The sequence below is a fragment of the Hibiscus syriacus genome, unplaced genomic scaffold (assembly GCF_006381635.1).
Source record: "Hibiscus syriacus cultivar Baekdansim isolate YM2019G1 unplaced genomic scaffold, ASM638163v2 tig00111671_pilon, whole genome shotgun sequence".
Classification (NCBI taxonomy): domain Eukaryota; kingdom Viridiplantae; phylum Streptophyta; class Magnoliopsida; order Malvales; family Malvaceae; genus Hibiscus; species Hibiscus syriacus.
The window spans coordinates 1,097,454-1,123,319 of NW_024063152.1; the positions used below are offsets into that span (position 1 = coordinate 1,097,454).

Here is a 25,866-nt window from a genome sequence, read left to right on the forward strand (position 1 = left end):
ATGAGATGAATTTTTTTACTGTTACTTGATCAATCATGTTGAACTAATAATAAATTCATCTGCCAATTGAATGTTGAAAGTTGTATCAAGTTGGATATACTAAAGCATAGATTAATGATAAGGAGGACCAAATTATATCAAATTAAAGTCAATGGACTAAATCTTTAAGTTGAATATAGTATAGGGATAAAATAAAATTGTTGTTGTACAATTATAAAACTTAAAGTATTTGGACAGTTCAGATAAAGAAGTTAGACAAAGCATAGGGAAAAGAAGTTTGAAAATACATTTATTTTTGTTGGCATCTGCTGTCCTTTTTCTTTATGACATCACGCATTACAATCCCCCTCATACACCATCAAGATGTTTATATGTATAAATTATAGTTAGTTACTTTAATTAATTTAAGACGGTTTTAACTTAAAATATTATTATATTTAGCTTAAATATTATATAAATTTATAATATTTTAGGTGTAATCAAAAAATTATATTGCAGGAAGTTTAGAATTTACAACTGAAAATGTTTTGAAAAATGTAATATTTTCAGTTGCATCAAAATGTTACTCTGTCCAATCTAAACAGTGACACTCTTAATAGATTTTCGATAACGAGACAATGACATGATTAATGATTATCGACATAACTGTCACACAAAATGACGACATTTTGAATCAGAAAAGGTGCCATTACTGTCATGGGTTGCTTTCAGAAAAAAAATATCATACTCAGGTGTGAGTTCAATCTGGTCCAATTTGGTTTGAAGCATATTCAGTATCCAATATTATAAAAGAGAAAAGATTTAAAAAAGGGATTGGTTCAAATAGTAAATAATTTGATATCGTTTAAACAAGACTCGAGTTCGAGACATTGTGTATAGAGGAAATCCTTGCTAGGAGGCACTCACCAAAGTCAGGTGTGCGCCACAGGTCAGTCGGGATTATCAATACAAAGCCCTGAGGAACTGAGAGGGCAACCAAAAAAGGAAAATCGATTTATTTAAGGTAAACTACACGTTTAGTACTTAAACTATTATTTTTGTTCTGTTTTGGTACCCAAACTTTTTTTTTCAAAATCATACCTAATGTTTAGTTTAGGTTTCAGTTTGATACCCAGTCGTTAAAAGATTAACAAAACTACTGACGTTGCATTTTTATTTATTCAATCATGACGTGTCATTACCTTATGGTGACACATCAACATTATCATTAAGTTTTTAACGGCGGAATACCAAATTGAAGCCTAAACTAAACGTTAGGTATGATTTTTTTAAATAAAATTCAGATACTAAAACAAAACAAAAATAATAGTTTAAGTATTAAACGTGCGGTTATCCTTATTTATATTTGTGTAAAAGTACATAAACAATTCAATTATTAAATTTATCAATTTATACTCATTTAAATACATGTAAATCGAATCAATTCAAACTTATCAAATGGCCTTGGCGGTAAATGAGAATGTTGTTCTCTCTAAACAAGAACGGAGCTCCCTTAGAGCCCAAAGGGGCTCGTTCTCTGTAAAAATTTATATATTCGATAAATTTTGATATATTATTGTTTTGGTTTATGTAAAAATAAATATTCAAATTAAAAATATATAATAATTTATTAAATATTTAATCAAATAGGGACCGAACTAAAGATGGATAATCTCATGTTCTCAAATTCTTTGGTCTAATAACAATTTAGGTCATTGTAAGTTTAAATATTAGATAAATAAACATTATCTTTTAAATTTTGAGTTTAAATACCTAATAAATCGTTATATTTTTCTTAAAAATGATTCAACCCCTTCCAATATTTAATCCTGACTGTCCCTGTCTCTAAATGATTCAAATTCGAACAATTATATCTTAAATTAATTAAAAAATTAAATATATATTATCTTATTATCATTACAGTCTATTTAAAAAAAATTCGAACTATCCAAAAGAGAAGCTTTCATGTTGAAATAAATAAAAGTGTAAATAAATCACCAGTCTTTGCACTTGAATGAATTTGGAGATATAATACATTTCAACCAAATAAAACTTAAATAAAATAAAGGCAAATATACATTTTGATACTTGAATTTCACTTCAAAGTTTAATTGATACTTAAGTTTTTTTTTCAAAATTAGAAAATTACTTCGAGGGTGGGATTTTAATTAATTTAAATACAAATATGAACTTCCCCAAATAACAAATTATTAAATAAAAATTGGTTTAACAACTTCAAAAAGGGATATTTGTGAGAATAACTTTACATGTGGGAAGAGATGCCTTCAATGAATACCGTTGTTATGATCAAATACCGTCACTTCCGGTTCCCTCTCCGGCTTTAATTACGTCGGACCTCCTCCTATGCGTCCACGACACCGTCCGAAAGAGCGGATTTCATATCCTCGGACGGTTTCCAGTGCCGCTTTCGCTGGTTGATGAACCAGTTGTTGATTTGCTTACAGTCTAGTCCTGTTATCTCTGATAATTTCAACTTCTCTTCCTCCTGCAACACCACATATGCCATAGGCATGAAATTTGCATATATGTATGTATATATATATATATATATGGGACAAGATCCAATTACCGTGGGATATGGCCATTTATAATGGACGTTCCACCAATCTAGCAGTGTGAACCTGGCATCATTTGGCAGCTTACCCTTCTTTCTTTTCTTCAAGAATTCTTCCTTTAAACTTCTTAGATACTCACTGTATTGCGCATCAGCATTCCTTTGATCTCGTGGGTCGGCCGCCGTCCCGTGGATTCGCGGCCGCTTAACTCTTCCTCCGAAGTCCAACCAGCTTCATCTGAAGAGAAAAGCAAATGATATATATACATATATCTGAATAGTAAACATTCAATTATGAATTATCTCATTATTTAATAAACTAAAAAATTCGTAATATTTAATTTCAAATCAAATTTTAATTAATTAAAGTATAAAATTAAACAATTTAAGTACATTATATAACATTTTATGTATTTTTTTGTTGGTAGCATTTTCAGTAGGCTACTTTTTGTTGTCGTTGTAAAAAAAATGGTTCATGAAACAAAAACCGAAGTTAAAGCTCGAGTATATTTTAGTAGAATATCAATTATTAATTAAAAAAAACTCAAGCATGGTTAAAAATTGGTAGGTGGACAAAAAGAAACAGCAAAACAACTATAGATAGGACCAGTACAATGACTACATTCAGTGTAACTGCTTTCAAGGTAAATGCAGAGTTAAAAAAACTTTACCAGATAGATAATCCAAGGATTTTATCAATGTTCCTTTGCAGAGATCACTTAGCCTTGACTTGATGTTGGTCAAGAACATTGTAGCTTCATCGAACGGCTTAGACAGTTCCTCTTTGCATCTATAAAGAACTCACAATATGATTCCTTGGAGCAAAGAAAAGAATATCTGAGATTCATGCAATATTTTCTCGAGAAACAAACAAAACTAAGAATCTTCGACAGTTTACAGTACCATGAATTCATCAAGTTCTGGATCAGCTCCTATCTCACTGCAGCCGCTTGTAGTATGGTTCTCTCGGCCGATTTCTTCAAGAAGTGAAGCCACCTCAGGTGGAGCTCCAACCTGTGTATACATAATGAAAAATATGATAATAAATCATAGAAAAAACAACCCTAAAATTGAAAGAAAAAAGACTACCTTTTGGCATTCAATGTAAGCAGACACTAGGTCTGGATAACGATGATGATTGGCGATCTGGGTTTTGATCAGACCAGAGAAAACTGATACAGAAGCATCTGTATCAGTTTCTTGATGATCAAAGTGAAGTAGATGATGTTCAACTGGACTGAGAAAATCAGTGGTGACCGGATCATCAAGCTGTATAAGTCCTCCATAGTATTTTTTTAGGCAAAAAAATATCAAAATGGTTGAAAAAAGACGTGAGAAACTTATGAAGAAAACCCTAGAGCCGCCACGTGAGAAACCAAAGAAGAAGACCCAGAGAAGTTGCTTTCTTTCCAAAGAGGAGCCAAGAAAGACAGAGATATAGAGAATGTTGGGTGTGGATTGCTTTTGCACTTTGCACAGTTGTTCACACGCTTTGCAACAGTGAACACTTATCATTCATATCTGATATGGTGAAGGTTAATAGATATGATCTGATATTTTTTATAAAGCCTAAAGTATTTCTTGTATTTTTAATATGCAAAGAGACACAGTTCAGATGACATTTTGCAAGGTTTCATTGGTTGTCAGTAAGATTATATAATTATGGGACCTATAAGTAAGGGATTACTGTTCTCTTCTGTTGACTGAACTGTTTATTGTCTTACAATACTTATTGTACGTACCTTTTTTCCTAACTCAATAGATGATTGTTAATGGAAATAAGTGAGCTGTGTTAGATCTTTGGTGGTGCATCGATTTTGGTTTGGATAATGCTTTGTAAGAAAAAGGAGAAGAATAGTAATGGGAGAAAGAGTTGTGAGAGATAGAGAGAGGAAACCTCTTTCTCAATCCTACTGAGAGTCGTTTATAGTAATTTTATTTGTAAGCATAGGATCATTATAATTATAACTATATATAGATTAACGGTCTAAATATATTGATTTTCAGATTTTGGATTTCATTGTAGTAGATTATGTAGGTTTATCAAAGGTTTAATCTTATACATTATAGCTGGTTCAGTAATTATGATGCTCCTTATATTGAAGGATATGTATTCCTTGGATGCTTCAATAAAAGAAAGGGTTTTCCCCGAAGTCTCGATGAGCAGAGAACTAATAATTTCCGAAAATGATTTCCAAAGATACAGAGTGACATTATCATTTTGTTTTCTGGTACCTCGGCACATCTGGTGTCGTAGATGCAGATGTTGTCTGTTATCGATGTTTTTGGCTAATATTTTTCCCACAGTTCTACCGATGATTATGTGTTGGCTGACTCTGTAGCCAGTTTGTTAAGGTGCCCTTTCATGTTAAAAATTAAGAGAAATGTTAGCTTACCTATTGAAAATAGATTGTTTATCAACGTTAAACTGTAACACCCTACCTCGTTTCCAGATAATTAATAGATTTGAGAGTGTTATATTAAGTCATTGAAATTAACTAATAAAAATAAAATTAAATTTTTCGCTTTTGATCCACCATAATTTCATAAATATTTTATTTATATATTTGATTAATAATTTATTTTGTATTTTATAAATTTATTTTTTTTCTTAAAAAATTAGAAGTTCGTTATATTAAAATTCGTTTTCTTAATAAACAAATCATGTTCGGGACATGTGCTGGCTATGGCAAGGCATCTATCATCATTACCTCTCCAAGTAAATCAAGAGTGGATCAAAGATTTTTTTGCATATCTTGGTCCCCCACCTTTTGGGATTATAATTATTTGATCCTTTTCGACAAAAGCATCATATTTCTCATCATATCTGATCTTTAGTCCATATGATAAAAAGCACCCCAATTTGACTATTTGAGCCAAATGGCATCTTTTCCAATTTTGGGTTCTTTCTGATTACCTATATATGTTTTATTTATGGTAATAATGAGTTTAAGCATCATAAGAAAGATTGTTTTGTAACCAAACTCGTTTGTCTGATGGGATAAGCCACTAAATCCCCTACATAAGGTTAGAAGTTTGAATCCTAACATTATGAATAAAGAAAATTGAGTCGAAAAAAGCTTTTAAAGGTGAACGTAGAAAGCACATTGTCTTCTTGGTAGCAATGCAAACAAGATAACCATAAACAGCTAAATGCAAACACTGAAAGGTGAAAGATCATGAAATTTGCAGAGCCCCACAGCCAGCCATTACAAAGAAAATTGCAGTGACCGATTCTCGACATTTCAAAAGAATCATTGACAAAAAGGATCCAACATCACCGCAATGAGAATTTCTTCAAATGTGTATCCTTATCCTTCATTTCTTGAGGCCGTACATGGACCGCAAGTTATCGAGGATCTCTGCACACTGTATGGGAGTTGCCTCACTACAAAACACTTCATCCCATACCTTGAGAAGATCTGTTCAATGGCAAACTCAAGTCAGCATCCTGATTTACATCTCTCAACCTCATTCGAATAAAGACATTTTTTTCTAGGCTTAATTGCTCCAGAAACTATTAGCTAAATTCTAAATCGGTTTTGAACTATAAAACGTTCCAATGGAATTCTCAAACTATAGTTCTAATCAAGTCCTTTCAACAGCTTAGCCAACGAGTTCGACATTATATACAAGCTCTAAATTTTTCCTTTTTAGAACACATGGATTAAAAAAAACTTTGAACACACAGAATGACCTGATTGGAACGGATTCAGCTGGAACGTTCTGAAGTTTTTGGACTAATTTAGAATTTGGCCTATATAGTATTATAGTGTGGGAATATCCGATGCAATTAACCCTTTTCTTTAAACTTCATATTAAATAGGTAGTAGATCTATATTACTAAACATTCAAGAGTGTTTTATATGACTCATAAGAAGGGTATATGGTAAAACATTCAAATAAACATACCAGCTTTGTCGGTAGGCGAAAGAAACAATACAAGCATGTCAAATCTTGGAACCTTGGTTAAATTTTCTAGATACTTAATAGCCAAATCTATTTCTTCCCTGCCAATAGAATAAATAAACCAGTAGGCAATCAAGAATCTGGCAAACAGACATCGATATACGAGTCCCAGGCAGTAGGCACCATAAAAGAACTCTATTTACCTGAAAAAGGTGGCAACACATTTAACAATATCAACTAACATGGAAGCAGACATTGCGTTTTTAAAGATGTGTGGTAATGCAGTTGGAGATGTAACCTACAAATAGTAAATAAAAAAATTATATCAGTTGTAGCATGAATGAGGAGACTTGAAAGAGAAATAATAGCATTCACATAAAGATGGCTCATCATGTAAAACAGAACAAGAAAATACCAACACAAACAGACCTTCAGAAGATGAGCCTGTAGGGAAGAGTCACCAGATAGGGCTTTCCAGGAAACCTCAAATTGGTATGCAGTATTTGGGGGACTGACGTTTTTTGCAGCATCAGTCATGGCTCGACTAGCTGCTCGAGAAGCAAGCTCTTGCACCGAAGGCTTCAGCTCTTGCTTTCTAGTTTTGGTGTTTTTCTATGAAAGATCGAATGCGGCAAAGTTAACCCAATTTTAATTAAGAGGAAAAAAACAGATAACATGACACAATCTTTTAGTTATAAAAGTAGCAATGGCTAGATACAAGCAACAAAATTCGGCTTAAAAATGAATAGAACAATACACTGAACACAAAGACAGACCTTGCAGATTGATCTCAAATATTTTAAAGCAATGCAACTACAATTGCTCATTGCAGTACAGTACCGACTTCCCTATCTAAGCCAATAAAAAACCTAAACCAATTCTAAACTATATCAAGTAGTGAGATATCAAAGTGAGGATAATGTAGTTGTTTATAAACTAATATTTCCCTGCTTTAAAATTCAAATCCTATATGTAACTCGTAAAAGTAATTCAAGAAGTTTCTTAGAAAATATGAAACGAAATTTTATAAGAGACCACTTCAGAGGGAGGGAGTCTATAAGGATGTGCACTAGTGTCACCTAAGGCTTGGCAGCCAAAAATTAGAAATGAGACAAGAGGAAGATGCACCTTCATGGAATTGTTAAATTGTAACTACTTAAGGAAAACCCAAACCTTCTTAGACGAAAATAAAAGTGTGACCAATAGAAGTCTCGAGACAAATAATATATATATATAGTGTTACCTTAATGATCTCTGGACCAGCAATACCAGCATCTAGTTGAGTACCATCGGTTATGCTTCCAGCCCCAATATTTCTTTTCCCTATTTCCTCCAAAGTTACAGATGACTCTCAGGTTTCTTTTGCCGGTCACATTCGGAAACCTACCAAAAGATACCATGCTAAATGAAAAAAACATAAAGTACATTTTGAAAAACTTTAGGCTTCAAGACTAAATAAACTCAACATAAATTCATCTATTCATTTGAAAATAAACTAGAGTTGTATGTTGTTCCACATAGCAAAACCGGTCTATGAAGAAGATTGCAGAAACAATTCATTCTTTTCACTCTATCTTCAACAGATTCTCATTACTTCATCAGCATATAATATCTACTGGCAGCCATGAATATAGCTATCTCTACAAAGAAATGTTAGGCCTTAAACACAAGATTTAACATGGTTTACCAGATAAATGAGAAATCAATCTCAACTCTCTTTATCAATAATGAGCAAAGAGCATACAGTGTAGGAATTAGTGAAGCCCCAAACACATTTCATCCATAACATATAAATATCTTTGATTGAAAGAGAAGAAAAAGAAAACAACTGGAAAAGAGAAGTTCCAACATCCAGAACCTTAGTTTGATGCTCTTGAACTGCGGCAACTCCCTTCCTTTGAGTACTACCCAAGACAGGTTGCACCCCAAGCCCATTTTCTTGTGTATCTAACTTTCCTACATCCTGACCCCCTTGCATAGACCTTCTTATAACCCCTGATGCCTTCTGCAGAACCTCCTGGGATAGATGAAAATTACAATGAGAAAAATCAATTGATTGCTTAGAAATAATACAAAACAGAAGATCTTCTAATAATCCCTCCCACCAATTTTCTAAGAAAACTAAAAATCCAAAGAAAAAGAAGAAGAGGCCACATGCCTTCAGCTCAGTCTTATAGTAGAGAATACAATAACCTGGTTAACATTCATGATTCTAAACCAGTTACTAACCACAATTTTTCAAGATAATTTAGTTCACCGAACTTTTAGAAAGTTATAATTCAGACGGTATATAGAAGAAAATTGAACAACAAAAAATGCTTACTTTCTCGTATAATGCTTTAAACTCCGCATGCTGTTTCTTCATTTCTTGATTCTTAGGCTCTAACCTTAGGCCAAACTCAGCATCTGCAAACAACTACGTCCACCATATAAGATCCATCAAATTTAAATAGAGAATTCACTTAGGAGTTAAACCAAGAGAGAAATTGCACTCAACATACCTTCAACAGATTCTTTAAATTTACCAAGTTCTTTTCTAGCCGTTGCTCGACGCGAGTATGCTTTTATATAGCGATCATCGAGATTTAAGGCCTCTGTACAGTCATCCTCAGCCTCTTGAAATCTAAAGAGAAAATAGAAATAACAGTCACAGTTATATTAGTCAAGCAGTAAGTCAATCACAAATGTTTGGCCGTTCAAAGAGAACTATAAACCTATGGAAGGCTACCTACAAGTGAATGTAACATAAAAGAGTGTCAAACATACTTTCTAATCTTAAGATAGGCCATAGCCCTATTTGCATAAGCCACAGCTGTTGGAGAAAGGGCAATGCTTCTTGAGTAGCAATCGATAGCTTCTTTAAATTTCTTTTGCTTAAAATACTCATTTCCCTGCAAATTTCAAAATATTTTCACTCTAATCAACAGAAAATAAAGCTCGGATATGGTCAAAAGGAAAAAGTACAGAAACCGAACTTCTCACCAGTTCCTTTTCAGAATTAGCATCAGGCATGTTCTCTTCAGTGCCAAAACTAGTTGATAAACTGCTCCATTTATCATAATTCTGCAAATAATCATATTGCACCGAACTGGTAGTCGACAAAGAATCATCGAGGGACCTTTTTCCTGCCGGCCTTCCTTTCTCATTGGTACCCTATGAAAACGAGACTATGTAAGAGTCCATAAGATCAAAGGGTCGTATCCGAGGAAATGAAATGAATTATCACTACTTTCTATGTCCCTTCACGTTAGTGTCATACTTGAAAAAAAATATGAGGGTTGAAAAGTACCAATTGCTCTTTACCAGAAGCCTGAGATAGTTTTTTCTTGTCTTTGTCCCTAAGTGAAAGTTCCCAGTCCTGCAAGTCATTTAAAAAGCCCTGGAAATCCTGGAAACAAAACTCAGAGGAACAACCAAGAGTAGATAGAAAATAAATTAACTTCTAGTTGTTTGCAAAAGAAGAAGAAAACAAAGAGAACCCAGATGATAACTGTTAAGAAATAATACTTCAGTCATCCAAAGGTCAAACCTTCAAGCTTGAATAGAATCAACATTTCCATCTAATTAACTTAAATAAAACTCCAGCACAGCTTGATTTCCCAGATGAATAGAACAAATTAAAGCAAACAGGGGAAAAAGCATAGAAAATATCTTCAGGGAGCCAACAAGCAAGCAAAACTTGAACTTCAACGCTCAAAATACTGAAACTTTGAATGAAAAAGAAAACCCATTAAAAGGGGGAGGAAGGAGAACTGCAATACCATTGCTTGATCACGGCCGTGCTTGCTTGCCATTGAAGAGAATAGAGGAAAGGTTGTGTATGGTATATTCTGGAAGAGACGGGAATTCCTTTGCTTTTGTTAAATTTTCAGGGGTCAAAGTCCAGAGCCAAGAGTCGAGGCTTTGAAACTGTAAAGCTTCTCCTTTTATTTGTGGGCTCTTCGGCGGAGTGATTGGGCCTAAAATAAAACCCCATTAAAACAAGTCCATCTTCTATTGAGGATGTTTTTTACCTCAAAAATAAAATATTGGGAGTTAAAATACTCCAAAAAAAAGTAAGAGTCGTCTATAGTCACTTAATCTTTATTTTTTTAGAATATTTTCGTCCTCAATATTACACTTTAGGATAAAAAGGTCTATATTCGTGAGTTAATTAATAGTTTCAATCTATAGAGGATGTCTTTTACCTCAAAATAAATCATTGGGAGTTAAAATGTTTCGAAAAATAAGGGTTAAAATAAATCTTTTAATAAACATTGGAACTATTTTTGATATTATGAATAAAATTAAATTGAATCAAAGGACTGTCAATCGGATTTTTCATTGTATTTTAAAAATAAAAGAAAGAAAATGGAGAAAAAATTGTACCGGGGCCTAACCCGATACCAATTGGATCATGACCCGCTTTGAAAAACGGAGTTTCTTGAGCAAAGGGTAGAAGAGTAAAGCTTTCCTGCTACTCCTTTCTCTACCATCAAATAGTCAATTCTGCATTCTTCTTCTTCATTCCACCTAGGGATAGGCATGGGTCGGGAAATCTGACTCGACCCGAAAATTTTACATCCTTCACCTGATCTGATTTGATCAGAAAAATATATATCATTTATCCGATATGAATTCGACTCGACTTTTTGAGATAAAATACGAACCATATCCGATCCGATATGAAATAATAAAAATATTATTTTTATTTAATAAAAATAATAATTTAATTGAAAAAATAATATATAGATGAATATTATTGTAATTATCTTAAATATATAAGGTAAAATTATATTTTTAGGATCGAGTCACCCTAAACCTGAATTCAACCCTACCTGAACATCACCTTTAAAAAAATTCGACCCAACCCGATCCAAATATAATTTAAAAAAAAACTGCTCAATCTAGTCGGGTCAGGTCGAAACCATCCGGTTTGGATCCCATACCCATCCCTAATTCCACGGATCTATAACCTTAAATCATGATGAATGTAACTCATCCCTTCATCATCTTCACCACACATTTTTATTTTGTTAGTCTAACACTTCGTAATTCAAAGGAAACACTTATTTTAATCCTTTCTTTCTGATTCCTTTTTTCCCCTAATGCAGTTCATGGCTTCAAAGCAACCTGAAAATTGCTTACTCGGTTCTGAATCTGACTCTCAAAGGACTCTGTATGTTCTTTAATCCGATATCCAAATTAACCCAGATTTTTTTCCGTTGTTGGTGTTTGAAAATTTTCCCTTAATTTTTTCCCGGATTTTTTGTAGGTATCCATATGTGACTGGAACATCGGTTGTGGCTTTAAAGTATAAAGATGGGATTTTGATGGCTGCTGACATGGGAGGTCAGCTCTTACATGTTCACTAGCTATTGTTTTTCTTAAATTTTTGTTTGGTATTTTTCTCTGTGTTTGAATTAGTCATTTTATTGAAAAGTGGATTATGTTTAGGGGGTGTGAATGAACAAGGTTGTGTATGTGTTCGATTCGTTTAGCATTTGTGAATATTGTTTAACATGTTAGTTTAGCGATCACGAACATTCATTTATATATTCGTTAACATATTGTATGCAAACATGTTCGTGTTCATGAACATAAATGAACTGACAACACCTATGTTTATGAACATAAACGACCTTATAAATGAGCCAATAAACAAGCTTTCAAACGAGCTTGTTCATGAACATAATCGAACCGAATGCACCTCTATTCGTGTTCGTTTAGTTTATTAAATAAACATAAAAAATTTGTTCATACTCATTTATTTAGCTTAATAAATGAACATAAACGAACAGTTTACGAACAATTCATTGAACGCTCGTTCATTTACCCTTATTTATGCTCTTAGAGAAAACATGGATGTGAAAGGCTAATGGTTGTTACTTCTAACTCTTTGTAGTCATGTGTTTTTGGTATGTGTTAATTGTTCTTCAATTAATGCTGTTTTTCGATATTGTTATAGAATAGATAGTTCGGTTAGATGATCCGACTATGACCAGCTACTAAGTAGCTTAAACTCGAATGTTTGAAGATGAAGTCTATACTTTATATAGATTTGTTTGGTGTTTTTGTATGTGTTTGAATTAGGTTTTTATTCGGAAAGTGGATTAATGGATGAGATATGCTCTTCGAGAAAAATATGAGAATGAAAGATCAATGGTTCTGACCCTTTGTGGTGTGTTCTGGTAAAAAGATGCAGCAATTAGCTTTAAACAGCCTTGATCTGGAGTTTTTTCTTCGTTATGGGTTATCTAGTGTTCCTTTTTCTTTAACCTTTAGTTCTCTTTTTATAATGTTGTTATGGATATATACAAGTACAGTTAGATGAATGGACTATTGCTAAGTACCGAGTAGCATAAGAATCGGCAGTTAAGGTGATGCTTGAAGCTGAAGTCATTTTAATCCATAACGTAAAACTTATATGTTCGTTATCGGATCTTGTATGTAAAATAACCATTGATAAGATGTTTGTTTGATAGTATGCTCTCAATGATTGCTATATAATCTTTGAGAGAAATGGAGACGGGGTTAAAATGAACCTTCATACACTTTTCGGTTCAAGTCCTTATTCTTTGTTCGAACCTACCGTGACCCGTAAAACAAGCTGGTATGCACTCATGTGAGGCTTGGTGCAAATCGAACTGGTTTCGTATTTCACTATGTAATCGAATGCGGTATGCACTTGTTTCATGCCAGCTTCCTGTTAATCGACAGGTTCGTATGGATCCACCCTGAGGTACAAGAATGTGGAGCGAATGAAGCCTGTTGGCAAGCATTCTCTTCTGGGTGCTAGTGGGGAAATCAGTGATTTCCAAGAGATTTTGCGTTATCTCGACGATCTTATGTGAGAACTGAAATGAAAAATTTCTTCTTCTTCTTCTTCTAGTTGTTTTTACTGTTTAAATGTTGACTTAAAACTGTTGCTTTTGGATGTTTGATTATTGTAGCTTATATGACAATATGTGGGATGATGGCAACTCCTTGGGGCCTAAAGAGGTTCACAATTACTTGACTCGAGTCATGTATAACAGGCGTAACAAGTTCAATCCGTTATGGAACTCCCTTGTACTTGGTGGAGTTAAAAAAGGAGAAAAGTATCTCGGGACGGTAGGCTTGGAGTTATATCTGTCGTAAAGCGACTCGTGATTTTAAGTTCATAGCCGATCATTCTTGGTGTCAATTTTCCAGGTCAGTATGATTGGTGTCAACTTTGAGGACAATCATGTTGCAACTGGTTTCGGAAATCACCTTCACGGCCAATTCTTCGTCAAGAGTGGCATGAGAACTTGAGCTTCGAGGACGGTGTTAAATTACAGGAGAAATGCATGCGTGTTCTCCTCTATCGTGATAGATCGGCTATTAACAAGATTCAGGTTTGGTCCTCTCTTTTACCGTTTTGGCTCCATGTTTGAATAAAAACTTCGAATCCATGCTATTAGGTATCGATTTCTACAACTCCAGAAGGGTTCATGGCGTTCTGTGTTTTTTTTCCCATTAGTTACCAATCTATGCACATTGCGGTCTTTTACTCGACTACCCTAAACAAAACTGCACCCTGTTATTTGATATTAATCGTATTTGAAATCTAACGGTTGCAGATCGCTAAGATTACCGAAGAAGGCGTGACGATTTCCCGGCCTTATTCATTGAAGTCCTACTGGGAGTTCTCTGCTTTTGCGAATCCTGCTCAGGGTGCTGTAGGAACATGGTAGGTGTTGCCATCATTTCATCCTTTCTGAAAACCTTTTATGGGATAAAAAGAACATCAGTAACTCAACTAGGAGTTCGAAAAAGAAGACTTTGATGCATCTTTATGATTGAAACCGAACGGCGAGTTATGAACTCGTGATGCATCTCGTCGACGGTTGCGTAAATCGATCAAGTTAAAGCTTCATTATTTTCAATAGTGTGACAGTAGATGTTTTTCTTTTAAGCTCCATTTTTGCATGACCTTAAATTTGTTAACTTTGAGCAAGGCTAATTTACCATTTCCTCTTAACAGAACCCCATGATTTCTGATACATTTATGTGCATCAGATAAATTTTTATTTTTATAAGACCCCTTTTCTTTCAACTTAATAATAATAATAATAATAACACGAACTAAGCGTACTCAATAATTAAAGAGATGATTATTATTTCTAGAGATTTTAGGTTCAAGCACATTGTCTGAAGGAATATTTGAGTGTTTATTGTCAAATAGTTAAAAAAATATTCGAACATATATTATCTAATTATTTTAAATTAATTAATAATAATAATAATAATAAAATCATGAGATCTGATGAGATTGAAAGACGGATCTGACGGCTGAAAGCGACATCCCATCCCATTAACGGACAGTATCGCGCGAGATGCGCGGGTGCTCTGCCGGACCCCCTGCGTACTTGTCCTGCATCTTCTTTGTACCTATCAAAATTTAAACAGTAATTTAAATTATAATATTATGAATCGAATAAATTTAGTTAAAAATATTATTCTCACAATTAATGAATTTATATAGATTTGATTTAAATTAGTAGATTAATTGATCGAATATTAGTCAGATATAATTATGAATTGAGTTTTTGATTGAGTTTAAATTTGGCTCGATTTAATAAAATCGTATAAAGGTTAATTTTTATTCGATGAAATAGATATCTAATTGAAAAATATAAAAAATAATATTATAGTAATTATCTTTAAATATATATAAAGGAAGTTATATTATTATCTCATATTAGATCAAGATTAAAAAAAAGTGAAAGGGTATATGAGACCCTTATACTTTTAAAAGAAAATTAATGTGACACTCGAACTATTTTTATACTCAATTTAGAAAAAAGAACCTAATATGATATTTTAATCAATAGTTTTCATTGCCGACTGTTATAATACAATACTAACATGACACTTCAATGCGATGATATGAAAGTATACGATGTTGGTGATGTGACTGATGACATGATAGATGGAGTATATTGGTATTTCAAGGACCATATTGATTTTTATTATATATTTTTAATTTTTTAGTATTTTATTATATTTAATTTTTGAATAGTTTATATTTTAAATTTAAAATATTTTTATTTAAAAAAACATATAAATCCCTCAACTTAAAAAAATCAATTTAATCCTCAAACTCAATTAAAAAATAAAACAATTTAACTCATCAACCACATCACCTACTTGAATTGTCACGTTAACATTATAAACTACAATTAACATCGTTAAATGTCACGTCAATATGATAACGATTAACGATGAAAACCGTTGATCAAAGTCATTGAATTTTTTTCTAAACTTGAGTCAAATTAAATACAAAAATAATTTGAATACCAGATTAACTTTTTTCTTTAAGTACAAGTATAAAAACCCCATGTACACTTTTGCCCTAAAAATTTCCCGATAAATATTTATCCCTAACATCGAGTAAAATTATCATTCCTAATATCCCTAAAAAAAATTCCTGATAAATATTTATCCCTAATATCGAGTAAAATTATCATCCCTAATATCGCTTGTTAAACACAAAAGGATTAGGGTAAACCACCCAAATAATCACCCAACTTTTGAAGTGCGTTCAAATTAACCGTCCAACAAAAATTCCTTTTAATTAAGTCACCAAAAATCCTCTAAAATGATGCTTGTTATTTGTTAATCGATCATAAAATAATGACATAAATAATTGTAGCAAATAATTAATATATTTAAATCACAAAATTTGACAAATCAAAACTTATACGATTCAACATCTACAGGACATAAAGGTTCCTTTATTTATTTATTTATTTACTATAACATGTCAAACAGGGCCAGTTCCAGGTCCTCCTAGTGTTAGAACCACATCTCCTACATCACTTCTTAGCTTTGGATCTTTTGCAGTACCATTAGTCGCCGAATGCCGAGAGCCGTGACTGGATTCCGGCATAATACGCATCATTCGTGGCTGATAGGGCTTCAAAGGTTCAAAATTGGTTGAGTTTAGAAACGGTTGAGCGGCACCGGCCTGATGTGTTTTCAACAGACTTTGAGAGAGCATTGACCCTCTCGGGACGACACCCGACGACCCCTAATGTTTTGATCGAATGAAGAGATTGTAAGGAATAATTTAACACAGAGATAGTAGGACTTTCTACAATAAAGAACATAAGGCTTACAGGTGCAAATAAGACTCCTCTGAATATCTTCCCATTAGCAGTTGCTGTCACCAGCAGACCCGAGTCGAATGCTCCGTCGACTTTACCATGAACTTCAGCGCCAAGCTGAGGTAAAAAAGAAAACCCGGCAAAAGATTGAAACAAGTGGAAACATATAGAACATGAAAAGAATTCGATACCCCATAGAAATGCAAAATTTGTGGACCTTACCAGGTTGTTAATAGGCCCTGCTTCCACAGCCGAGCATTGCGTTCCACTTCTTTGTCTGCTAGTATGAACAGCGTGGAGATATCGTTCCGGTTTTTGAAGGTTTTGAAATTCTCTTGTATATTGCGAATCTTCTCGAGTTTTGTGGACCATATATCTGGTCTGATTATGGTTGTTCGAACCATTGTTAAGTTGACAATTGCTTTGAATAGGATGGAACTGCTTAAACAAGTTAAGGCCTTGGGGCGGAGCGGAATCTGGGGGCTTTAGTGCCAGGCCTTGTTCTTGATCAGAATGTGAAGGCGATGAATGCTGCGAGAGGGAAAGCGAATGCTCTTCCTGCTCGGAATCAACCTCCCATGCCTTTGTATTGGCTGTTCTTCTCCTCTTCGGGTTTGAATTATCTAAAAAGTAATGAAAAATCGAAATGATCACATTTGAATCATCAAGTTGGCGAGCTGTTTATTACAGCCCTGAGGTAAGAAAATTCGATTTCGGACCGACCTGAATTGAACCGAGAAGAATGCTTTGCTTCTTGATCTGGTTCATTATCTCCATGTTTTGCTACGTCAATATCAGTGAAACAGATTCCTTTCTGCTTCAAAAAAAAATTAACCACTGATTATTCCATAAGGTCATAACTAATATCGACTCACCGGAGCGTATTTCTTACCGAGTTACTAGGTGCTACTCTTAAGAATCTTCTCTTTTCTTGGTTCCAATGGCCTCCGAAAGTTTTGCACATCGAAATGTTATACCGGCCATTTGGATGCTGTGTACCGAGTTGTAAAACCAGCAATTCATTGATCGGACGTTCATCCTCCCCACATCTGTATATATCAAGCTCAACGAAATTACAAGTCGAACAGGGGAGATAAAGCTAAAACATAGTCAGAGGAACTTACCCTCCATAGATAGCAATATCGGATTCCGCAAGAACAGCGGTATGAGAAAATCGCCCTTGAGGCTGCTGGCCGCATATATCTAGCTGAGTCCAACAACAAGCATTCACGTCTAGGACCCAAACATCATTGTAATAGTGTTTATACCCAACGCCTCCAATGATGAAAACCTTGAAAATGCATTTATGAACATTAAATTCGAACAAAACTGACGATTAAAATGGAATTAGTCTCGTTATCGACGATAACGTAGTGCAAAATGTGCTACCTTTGCTCCGACGTTCACCGCAGCATGACCTGCTCTAACACCTGGTACCGAGCCTTGAACAGCCAACTGCAAAGAAAATCATGGGAATTATGATTCATAGGTTTTAATTTTTTTCAAATAATGAATTTGGTGAGACAATACCCTTGACCAAGTTGAAGCATCCATGTCGAAGATGTCGACATCTCCATGGTACCGATCTCCGCAGTCCCCACCATACACAACGAGCTTGTTTCCGATCGCGACAGCACTGTGACTGTCCCTAGGGACAGGGATATGACCTCTCACCTGAGGTGAGGTCCATGTCATAGTCCTAAGGTCCAAAACATGCAAATCATTCAAGTAATTCGCTCCTCCCTCGCCACTCCCTCCGAAAATCACCACCTTGTCTTCACCTATAAGTGTTGCAGTATGACTTTCACGAGGTGAAGGTGCGACACCGTTGCATTCGGCTTGTATCCACTCTTTCGACGTAAGGTCCAGTATGTGAAGATCATTCACCTTCTTGGAACCATTAGTACCCCCAAATACCATCATTTTTGTTCCTACCAGGACAACACTGTGACTGTCTCTAGGGCCAGGTCCCTGCCCTGTGGTTTCAAGTGTTCTCCAGACCATCATGTTGAGATTTAGCATGAGAACATCACTAAAATGTAGACCTCCGCAACACCCCTGCGACGGACAAAAGCAAGCCGATCGATGATATTCGACACATAAAAGGGAAAACAAGCTCTAGTTTCTCTCCTACTAACAGAATTAAGCATCAAAATACACCAAATTCAACAGCTGCGTGGCTCAATATATAGAAAAACAACATGAAAAGCTCAATACCAGTTGTCCTGTCAGAAATCATTGAACAAAATGAACCCAAGAAGCCAAAGACCTTGCTATACAAGGAATCCCTTAAATCAAACTTTTTCCAGGAAGCAACTAGACCTGGCCATACATGACTTAGAAGCAGAGACGAACACAGACTTTCATAGGCGGAAATAAATTATTAATAGAAAATACAATGAAAATACTTAAATTATATAAGAATTTGAAGCGAAGCATAACACCTTATAGTGTCACATGATCTTACTAATTACAGAAAGTGAAACCAGGACAAACTTCAGATAACATTCCAACAAGAAACATATGTAGTAAAGAACCAAAAACTATCAAGAAAGCTATATCAAGAAAGCTATATGTTCCCTTAACCAAAGATAACCATTTTGCATATAACAATACTTTAACATACCCCGAAAACATAAACAACCCCATTAGAATAGCAAGCAGAGTGCCCCCATCTCTCAGAAGGGCTAAAGCCCGAGACTTTAGGATAGAGCCACATTGCTTTCCTCTTTGCCATTTGAGCTCCAGAGGACTCCATTGTTGTCTGCAAGGTGTTTGCTTTTTTGTTTACCTTCTCTCTCTCTTTAAAGGGTCGTTTTTTATTTTACTTCAAAACAGTGCTGGACAATGATGAAACAACGGAGCAAACAGAGAGAAAGAGAGAGAGGACATGAACAGGTCAAGAGATATATCAACAATCAATGTCCATTGACGTGAAAAGATGGGCGCTTTCAAGTCTCTGTCACTGTGGCAACCAACAGACACGGTGAAAAGAAAGTATCTTTTTTTTCACGCTCGGTATCCTCTCCTATATACGATTAACTATACATAACCAAATTACGTTGATGAATAGGCATGCAAAGACTATGAACCAAGTGATGTAAAATCAAGAGACTGTGGATAGAGACTAGAGAGAGAGTGTGTGTGTAGGTGTGTGTTTATCTTTACCTTTGTTATTTAAAAGACTGAAAATGTTGGTGTGTGGGGTTCTTGGGGTTGTGGAGAATGATGGAGAAAAACCCAAATTTGTTCATTTGACAGTGATTGAATCAAGACCAAAGGTGTTCCATTTTTTTACTATTGTCCTTTCATTCATTGCTTTCCTTTGTTTATAGAAACTCTTACGTGCGGAAGTTTTAAAATGCCATTAAGTAAATATGTTATCGATTTTGTTATTATTTTTTTAATAAAATTAATAAAAATTATTTAAAATATTATTATTTATATTGATTTTGTTATAATCTTTTCTTTATTTTGTTGACATGATGTTGGGATTGGTGTAGATGAGAAGCTTAATCTCATCTTCGTCTCTATCCTTTTTTCTTCCCCAGAATCCAAGTTTCAAGGTGGGTTATTGATGTTTGATCTAGAAATGTCTATTCACAAAGGTGTTTTGGAGAGTGAAGTATGGAACTTCGTGCTGTGGAATTTCTTTTTTAGTTTTGGGAAATGGAGTGTTCAATATTTATGTTTCAATTACAACCAGAGATTTGTGTTTAAATACAGGAAAATTACATAAATTATCCATGATTATAGAATGTTATTTTATTGAGTTCATAATATTAAAAATCAAAAAAATGATCCTTCAATTTTAAGACGTTATTTTGTTAAATTCTAAACCATTAGAAGTTACAAAATAGTCACCCGATTATTCATATGTTCTGAATTTAATTTTTTTTAAAAAATTAATGGTGATAGTTTGATGTTAGTATGCTAAATAGAATATAATAAAATTTGATCTCTAAATTGTTTAAGTTGTATTTTGTGAATCGACTGTTGAAAACATTTTGATATTTCGATATAACAAATTAAGTTAAATGAATTTTAAGATTTTACAAATGATTTTCTAAGGTATATTCGAATTAATTAATCGGATATCAAATTATTACTCCAAGTCTTTCAAGATCAATTTTAATCCTTACTAAATGTGTAAAATTGTGATTTGTACTTAAACTATTTTTGAAACAATTTTCACAAAGTATTTTGAACCAAAATCAAGCCTTAAATCAATTTTTTAAATACATGCACCGATGCATCAATCCATGCATCGATGCACCATTGAAAAAATTAAACATCGAATGCATTTCATGCATCGATGCACAAGCAATGCACCGATGCACTCAGGCTATTTTCAAATATCGAATGCATTTTATGCATCGATGCACATTTGGTGCACCGATGCACTAAGTGTTCCAACGGTCAAAATATTTGAATTTTACACTGATGCACTGATGCACTATGGTCATGCATCGATACACCGACGCTCCCAACCAGTTTTATTAATTGTTTTCACACAATAACGGCTCTATTGAATCCACTAATCATTCCCAACGTTCAGAAGTGATTCAAGGTGTATTTAAACAAGCTTAGAAGCCATTAATCAACAACAAGAAACTTCAAGCAACTAGAATCAAGAGAGAATCAAAGATAAAGCATCAAACCTCAAGTTTAAGCATTTCAAGCCTATTTTTCATTCAATATTCATTTTGCTTTCAAGAACACTTATTGTGCTCAATTATATTTATTCTTGAGTGTTCTTTCTTTGTTCTAGAATTGTGCAAACATCTTACCTTGTGAGGTTTTTCTTGTAAGTTTGCGAAATTTGTAATCTTCTATTTGAGAAAGAGTGTTCTCAAGAATTGGGGTATAATTCTTGAGGGAGTTGTAAGGTTATCTCTTTGGCCTCAAAAGAAATAACAAATTAGTGAATTTGTTAGAAAATCCTTAGTGTGGATAGTTAATGTAGTGGACGTAGACTTTGTTGAGAAAGTAAAACCACTGTAAATCGTTTGTGCAATTACTTTCAATTTTCTGCAAAAGCTTCCACCAAAATTTTAATTGCCAATTCACCCCCTCTTGGCCTATTCCATCGATCGATTAACTCAACAATTGGTATAAGAGCCTCACTCATTTGAAGGTTTAATCGCCTCTTGAGTCGATTCGGGAAGAGTTACATCGATTATCAAGTCATCAATGGCCTCCTCTTCAAATTACGACTTCGATCTCGATTCGATGCCCGTCAACAAGCCTCCTTTATCAATGGAGCTAACTATGCCTATTGGAAAAATAGGATGATGTACTTCATTCAAGCAAGTGACATGAGAGCATGGAATGTCGTAGAAGAATGATACATCAAGCCTCTCACTCATCCAAGATTGTGGAGTGAATGAGAGACAAAAATGTTCCAGCTCAACTCCAAAGCCATCCATATCATATTTTGTGCTCTTGGACCAGATGAATACGAAAGAGTTTCATCTTGTACAACCGCCAAAGAAATATGGGACAAACTTCAAGTCAGGTCATGAAGGTACTGATGAGGTAAAGAAATCTAAAATTAGTTTTCTAAATCATAGCTATGAAAATTTCAGGATGAAACCAAATGAAGATATCAAAGCTATGACGGATAGATTTTCAACGATTGTTAATGGTCTTAAATCATATAGAGAGATCATTTCAAATAAAAAGCTTATGATGAAGTTAGTCTACTCCCTTCCAAAATCGTGGCAATCATCGAGTCTAAGGACCTAACGTCCTTAACTCTTGAAGAACTAATTGGTTCCCTTCTCACTCATGAAATGATGCTTGAAGATGAAATGGACCTCGATAAGATTGACGAGACACCAAAGGAGAAGGAGAAGAAGAAAAACATTGGAGTTACTCTCAAATCAACAAAAGATGAGAGTGATTCGAATGACGATGATGATGACGAGGAAATGACATTATTTTCCAAATGATTCAGAAAGTTGATGATGCCCAACCGAGGAAGAAAATTCAAACGTCATGAAGGCTTCAAAACTGAATCGAAGGAGAAAGACCCGATCATTTGCTATGAATGCAAAAAGCCAGGGTATATCAAATATGATTGCCCATAATTGAAGAAAAAATGTCAATCCAAAAAGAAACACAAGGCTCATGTAGCTATATGGAGCGATGAGGAAGGTTCCGATGAAGAGGAACAAGAATTTGTAAACTTGTGCTTGATGACTATTGGAGAAGATTCTAAGGTAACCTCTAACTCATTCGATTTGGATGAATTATCTTATGATGAGTTATTAGAGGATTATAATGGGCTGACTTCGGATTATAAGACTCTATTTTCAAAATACAAAAATGATATTTCAAAATTGAAAAATGAAAATAGTCTTACATCCAAGACCAATAATGAGATTGAAAGTAAGATCAAATAATTACAAATCAAAAGTAATGATTTTGAAAATAAAAATACTGATTTGCATAACTTACTTTCAAAAGTTCATGATGATCATCAAAAGAAGATTGATGATCTTAAAACTTCTTTTAATAAGATTGGAACAAAAAGTTTTGAAAAATGTGAGAATTCAAAATCCAACTTTGTTAAGAAAAGTTTTAGAAGCTACAATCATAGAAGTCCTCAACGAACCTTGAATGGTAAAATTGTTAGGAGTATATGGGTTCCTAAAGAATTCATTACTTCTAAAGATAAGGATGTCCTTCATAAATGGATACCAAAGGGGACAAGGATTTTAGAAACTAATGAATATGGACCCAAAAGAATTTGGGCACCAAAAAAATTAGAAATTAATCTATGTTTGTAAGAAAAGGAGCATTGCTACAAGGCACGGGAAACAAATCCAAATTCATGGTACCTTGATAGTGGATGCTCGAGACACATGACCGGAGACAAAAGCCGGTTCATAGAGCTTAACGCCAAAAATGGAGGAGAAGTGACTTTTGGTGATAATTCAAAAGGTCACATTGAAGGTATTGGTACTATAGGTAATACCTCTTCCATACAAATTAAAAATGTGTTATATGTTAATGGATTAAAGCATAATCTATTGAGTATTAGTCAATTATGCAATAAGGGATTCAATGTCATGTTTGAAATTAATGGTTGTAAAGTCATTGACATTGCATCTAATCGGATTATGCTTGTTGGTCATAGAATAGGAAACATTTACATGGTGCATTTAGATTCTATTAATGTGACTAATTTATGCCTAGGTTCTAAGGATGAGCATGATAGTTGATTATGGCATAGGAGACTAGGACATGCTAGTATGAGTGTTTTGCAACGGTTAATTCAAGGAGACTTAGTAAGAGGGTTGCCTAAGCTTAAATTTGATAATGATAAAATCCGTGATGCTTGTGCTAAAGGAAAACAAAAGCGAATTTCTTTTAAATCCATTAATGATGTATCAACTAGTAGAGTATTACAATTGATCCATATAGATCTTTTTGGGCCAACTAAGACTACTAGCTTGGGTGGAAAACAATATGCATTTGTCTTGGTAGATGACTATTCTAGATATACTTGGGTTCTATTCTTAAGTACCAAAGATGAAACATTAGAAAATTTCATCACATTTTCAAAAGTAATCCAAAACGAAAAAGGTTACTCTATCACTAGTGTTAGAAGTGATTATGGCACTGAATTTGAAAATCTTGGATTTAACGAGTTTTGTAATTCTAATGGTATTAGCCATAATTTTTTAGCACCTAGAACCCCTCAACAAAATGGAGTTGTTGAGAGAAAAAATTGAACTTTAGAAGAAATGGCTAGAACCATGCTTTGTGAAAATAATTTGCCAAAATATTTTTGGGCGGAAGCCACAAATACCGCTTGTTATATTATTAATCGAGTAATGATTAGCCATTTTTAAAAAATGGCTTTCCCTTGTTCCCATATGTAATGGGGTAAGGGAGACGTAAGATAGTAGGTTGCCCCAACACTAGGTTGAGAGCAGCTTCCGTAGGAGACCTCCGAATTATGAAATGCCCTCCATGGGACTCGATCCCACGACCTCAAGGTTAAGAACCTTGTGCTCTACCAACTGAGTTGAATGGTCATTTCTTAAAGAAAACTCCATATGAAATTTTCAAAAATAAAAAGCATAATATTAGTTATTTTCATCCTTTTGGATGTAAATGTTTTGTTTTAAACAACGGTAAAGAAAATCTTGGCAAATTTGATGCTAAAAGTGATGAAAGAATTTTTCTGGGTTATTTCTTAAATTCTAAAGCTTATCGTGTATTTAATAAAAGAACTTTAGTTGTAGAAGAGTCTATACATGTTGTTTTCGATGATAATCCCCTTACAAGGAAGGATTTACATGTTGTTTTCGATGATAATCCCCTTCCAAGTAAGGATTCTTGTGTTAATGATGATGTAGGTATTGTACAAGCAAATGACGTTAGACATTACGTTGGAGAATCATCATCATCAAAGGAAGAAATGAAAGATGAGGAAACTCATGATCCTTTAGATAATCCAACCATTGAAGAAAGGGAAGTTTCTTACCCAAGAGAGTACAACTATGTCAAGGATGGTGAAATTATAGGTGATCCATCAAAAAGGGTAACTACTCGATCTTCTCTTAGAAATATTTGTAATTATGTTGCATTTATTTCATGCATAGAGCCTAAGAACATCAAAGAAGCATTAAAATATGAACATTGGATTATGTCTATGCAAGAAGAATTAAATCAATTTGAGAGAAGTAAAGTATGGACATTAGTTGAAAGGCCTAGTAATAAATCTACTATAGGTACTAGATGGGTATTTAGGAATAAGCTTGATGAAAGTGGTAATATAGTGAGAAACATGGCTAGACTTGTTGCTCAAGGGTATACTCAAGAAGAAGGACTAGACTATGATGAAACATACGCTCCCGTAGCTAGGATTGAATCAATTAGAATGTTATTAGCATTTGTATGTTTCAATGAATTTAAATTATATCAAATGGATGTTAAAAGTGCATTTTAAATGGTTTTATAAAAGAAGAAGTGTATGTGGAACAACCTCCAGGTTTTGAAAATTCAAAATTTCCGGATCATGTTCTTAAATTGACAAAAGCGCTTTATGGTTTAAAACAAGCTCCTAGAGGTTGGTATGAAAGATTGTCAAACTTTTTAATTGAAAAAGGTTTTTCAAAAGGGAAGGTTGACACTACATTGTTTTTAAAGTATAAAGGTAAAGATTTATTAGTTGTTCAAATTTATGTTGATGATATAATATTTGGTTCTACTAATGATGTTCTTTGCCAAGAATTTTCTAAGCTAATGCAAAGCGAATTCGAAATGAGCATAATG

At 34.0% G+C, this 25,866-nt stretch overlaps 2 protein-coding genes, 1 long non-coding RNA gene and 2 pseudogenes across 8 annotated transcripts in view; 2 read left to right on the forward strand and 3 right to left on the reverse strand.

Moving 5' to 3' along the window:
* Window positions 1-2,196: 2,196 nt before the first annotated feature.
* LOC120167324 lies at window positions 2,197-4,069 on the reverse strand (annotated as a pseudogene).
* Window positions 4,070-5,704: 1,635 nt separating this feature from the next.
* Window positions 5,705-10,378, reverse strand: LOC120167389 (RNA polymerase II-associated protein 3-like). The gene is given in 13 exon segments (XM_039176423.1): window positions 5,705-5,976; window positions 6,467-6,564; window positions 6,667-6,761; window positions 6,893-7,075; window positions 7,707-7,813; window positions 7,816-7,846; window positions 8,322-8,480; window positions 8,787-8,869; window positions 8,965-9,086; window positions 9,230-9,354; window positions 9,446-9,616; window positions 9,753-9,851; window positions 10,225-10,378. Coding segments are annotated over 13 exon segments (1,410 nt in total). The 5' UTR covers window positions 10,258-10,378; the 3' UTR covers window positions 5,705-5,872.
* Window positions 9,593-9,925, forward strand: LOC120167391. Its single transcript, XR_005520036.1, has 2 exons — window positions 9,593-9,715; window positions 9,750-9,925. It is a non-coding gene; the product is annotated as an uncharacterized LOC120167391 (long non-coding RNA).
* A 1,014-nt stretch (window positions 10,379-11,392) lies between the features above and the next one.
* Window positions 11,393-14,290, forward strand: LOC120167215 (annotated as a pseudogene).
* A 1,916-nt stretch (window positions 14,291-16,206) lies between these two features.
* Window positions 16,207-25,866, reverse strand: part of LOC120167168 (rab9 effector protein with kelch motifs-like) — a 34,975-nt gene continuing 25,315 nt past the window's right edge. The window contains exons 1-10 of one of the 6 annotated variants that reach the window (XM_039176265.1): window positions 19,202-19,434; window positions 18,106-18,633; window positions 17,965-18,030; window positions 17,700-17,866; window positions 17,468-17,624; window positions 17,299-17,392; window positions 16,798-17,216; window positions 16,588-16,692; window positions 16,469-16,499; window positions 16,207-16,438 (exon numbers count right to left, since the gene is read on the reverse strand). In XM_039176265.1, the coding sequence (XP_039032196.1) occupies window positions 16,233-16,438; window positions 16,469-16,499; window positions 16,588-16,692; window positions 16,798-17,216; window positions 17,299-17,392; window positions 17,468-17,624; window positions 17,700-17,866; window positions 17,965-18,030; window positions 18,106-18,633; window positions 19,202-19,333 (1,905 nt within the window). In that variant the 5' untranslated portion in view covers window positions 19,334-19,434 and the 3' untranslated portion in view covers window positions 16,207-16,232. Of the gene's footprint in view, window positions 16,500-16,587; window positions 16,693-16,797; window positions 17,217-17,298; window positions 17,393-17,467; window positions 17,625-17,699; window positions 17,867-17,964; window positions 18,031-18,105; window positions 18,634-19,201; window positions 19,436-25,866 lie in introns of those variants that run through there. The other 5 variants (XM_039176262.1, XM_039176266.1, XM_039176264.1 and 2 more) reach the window with 5 other exon arrangements.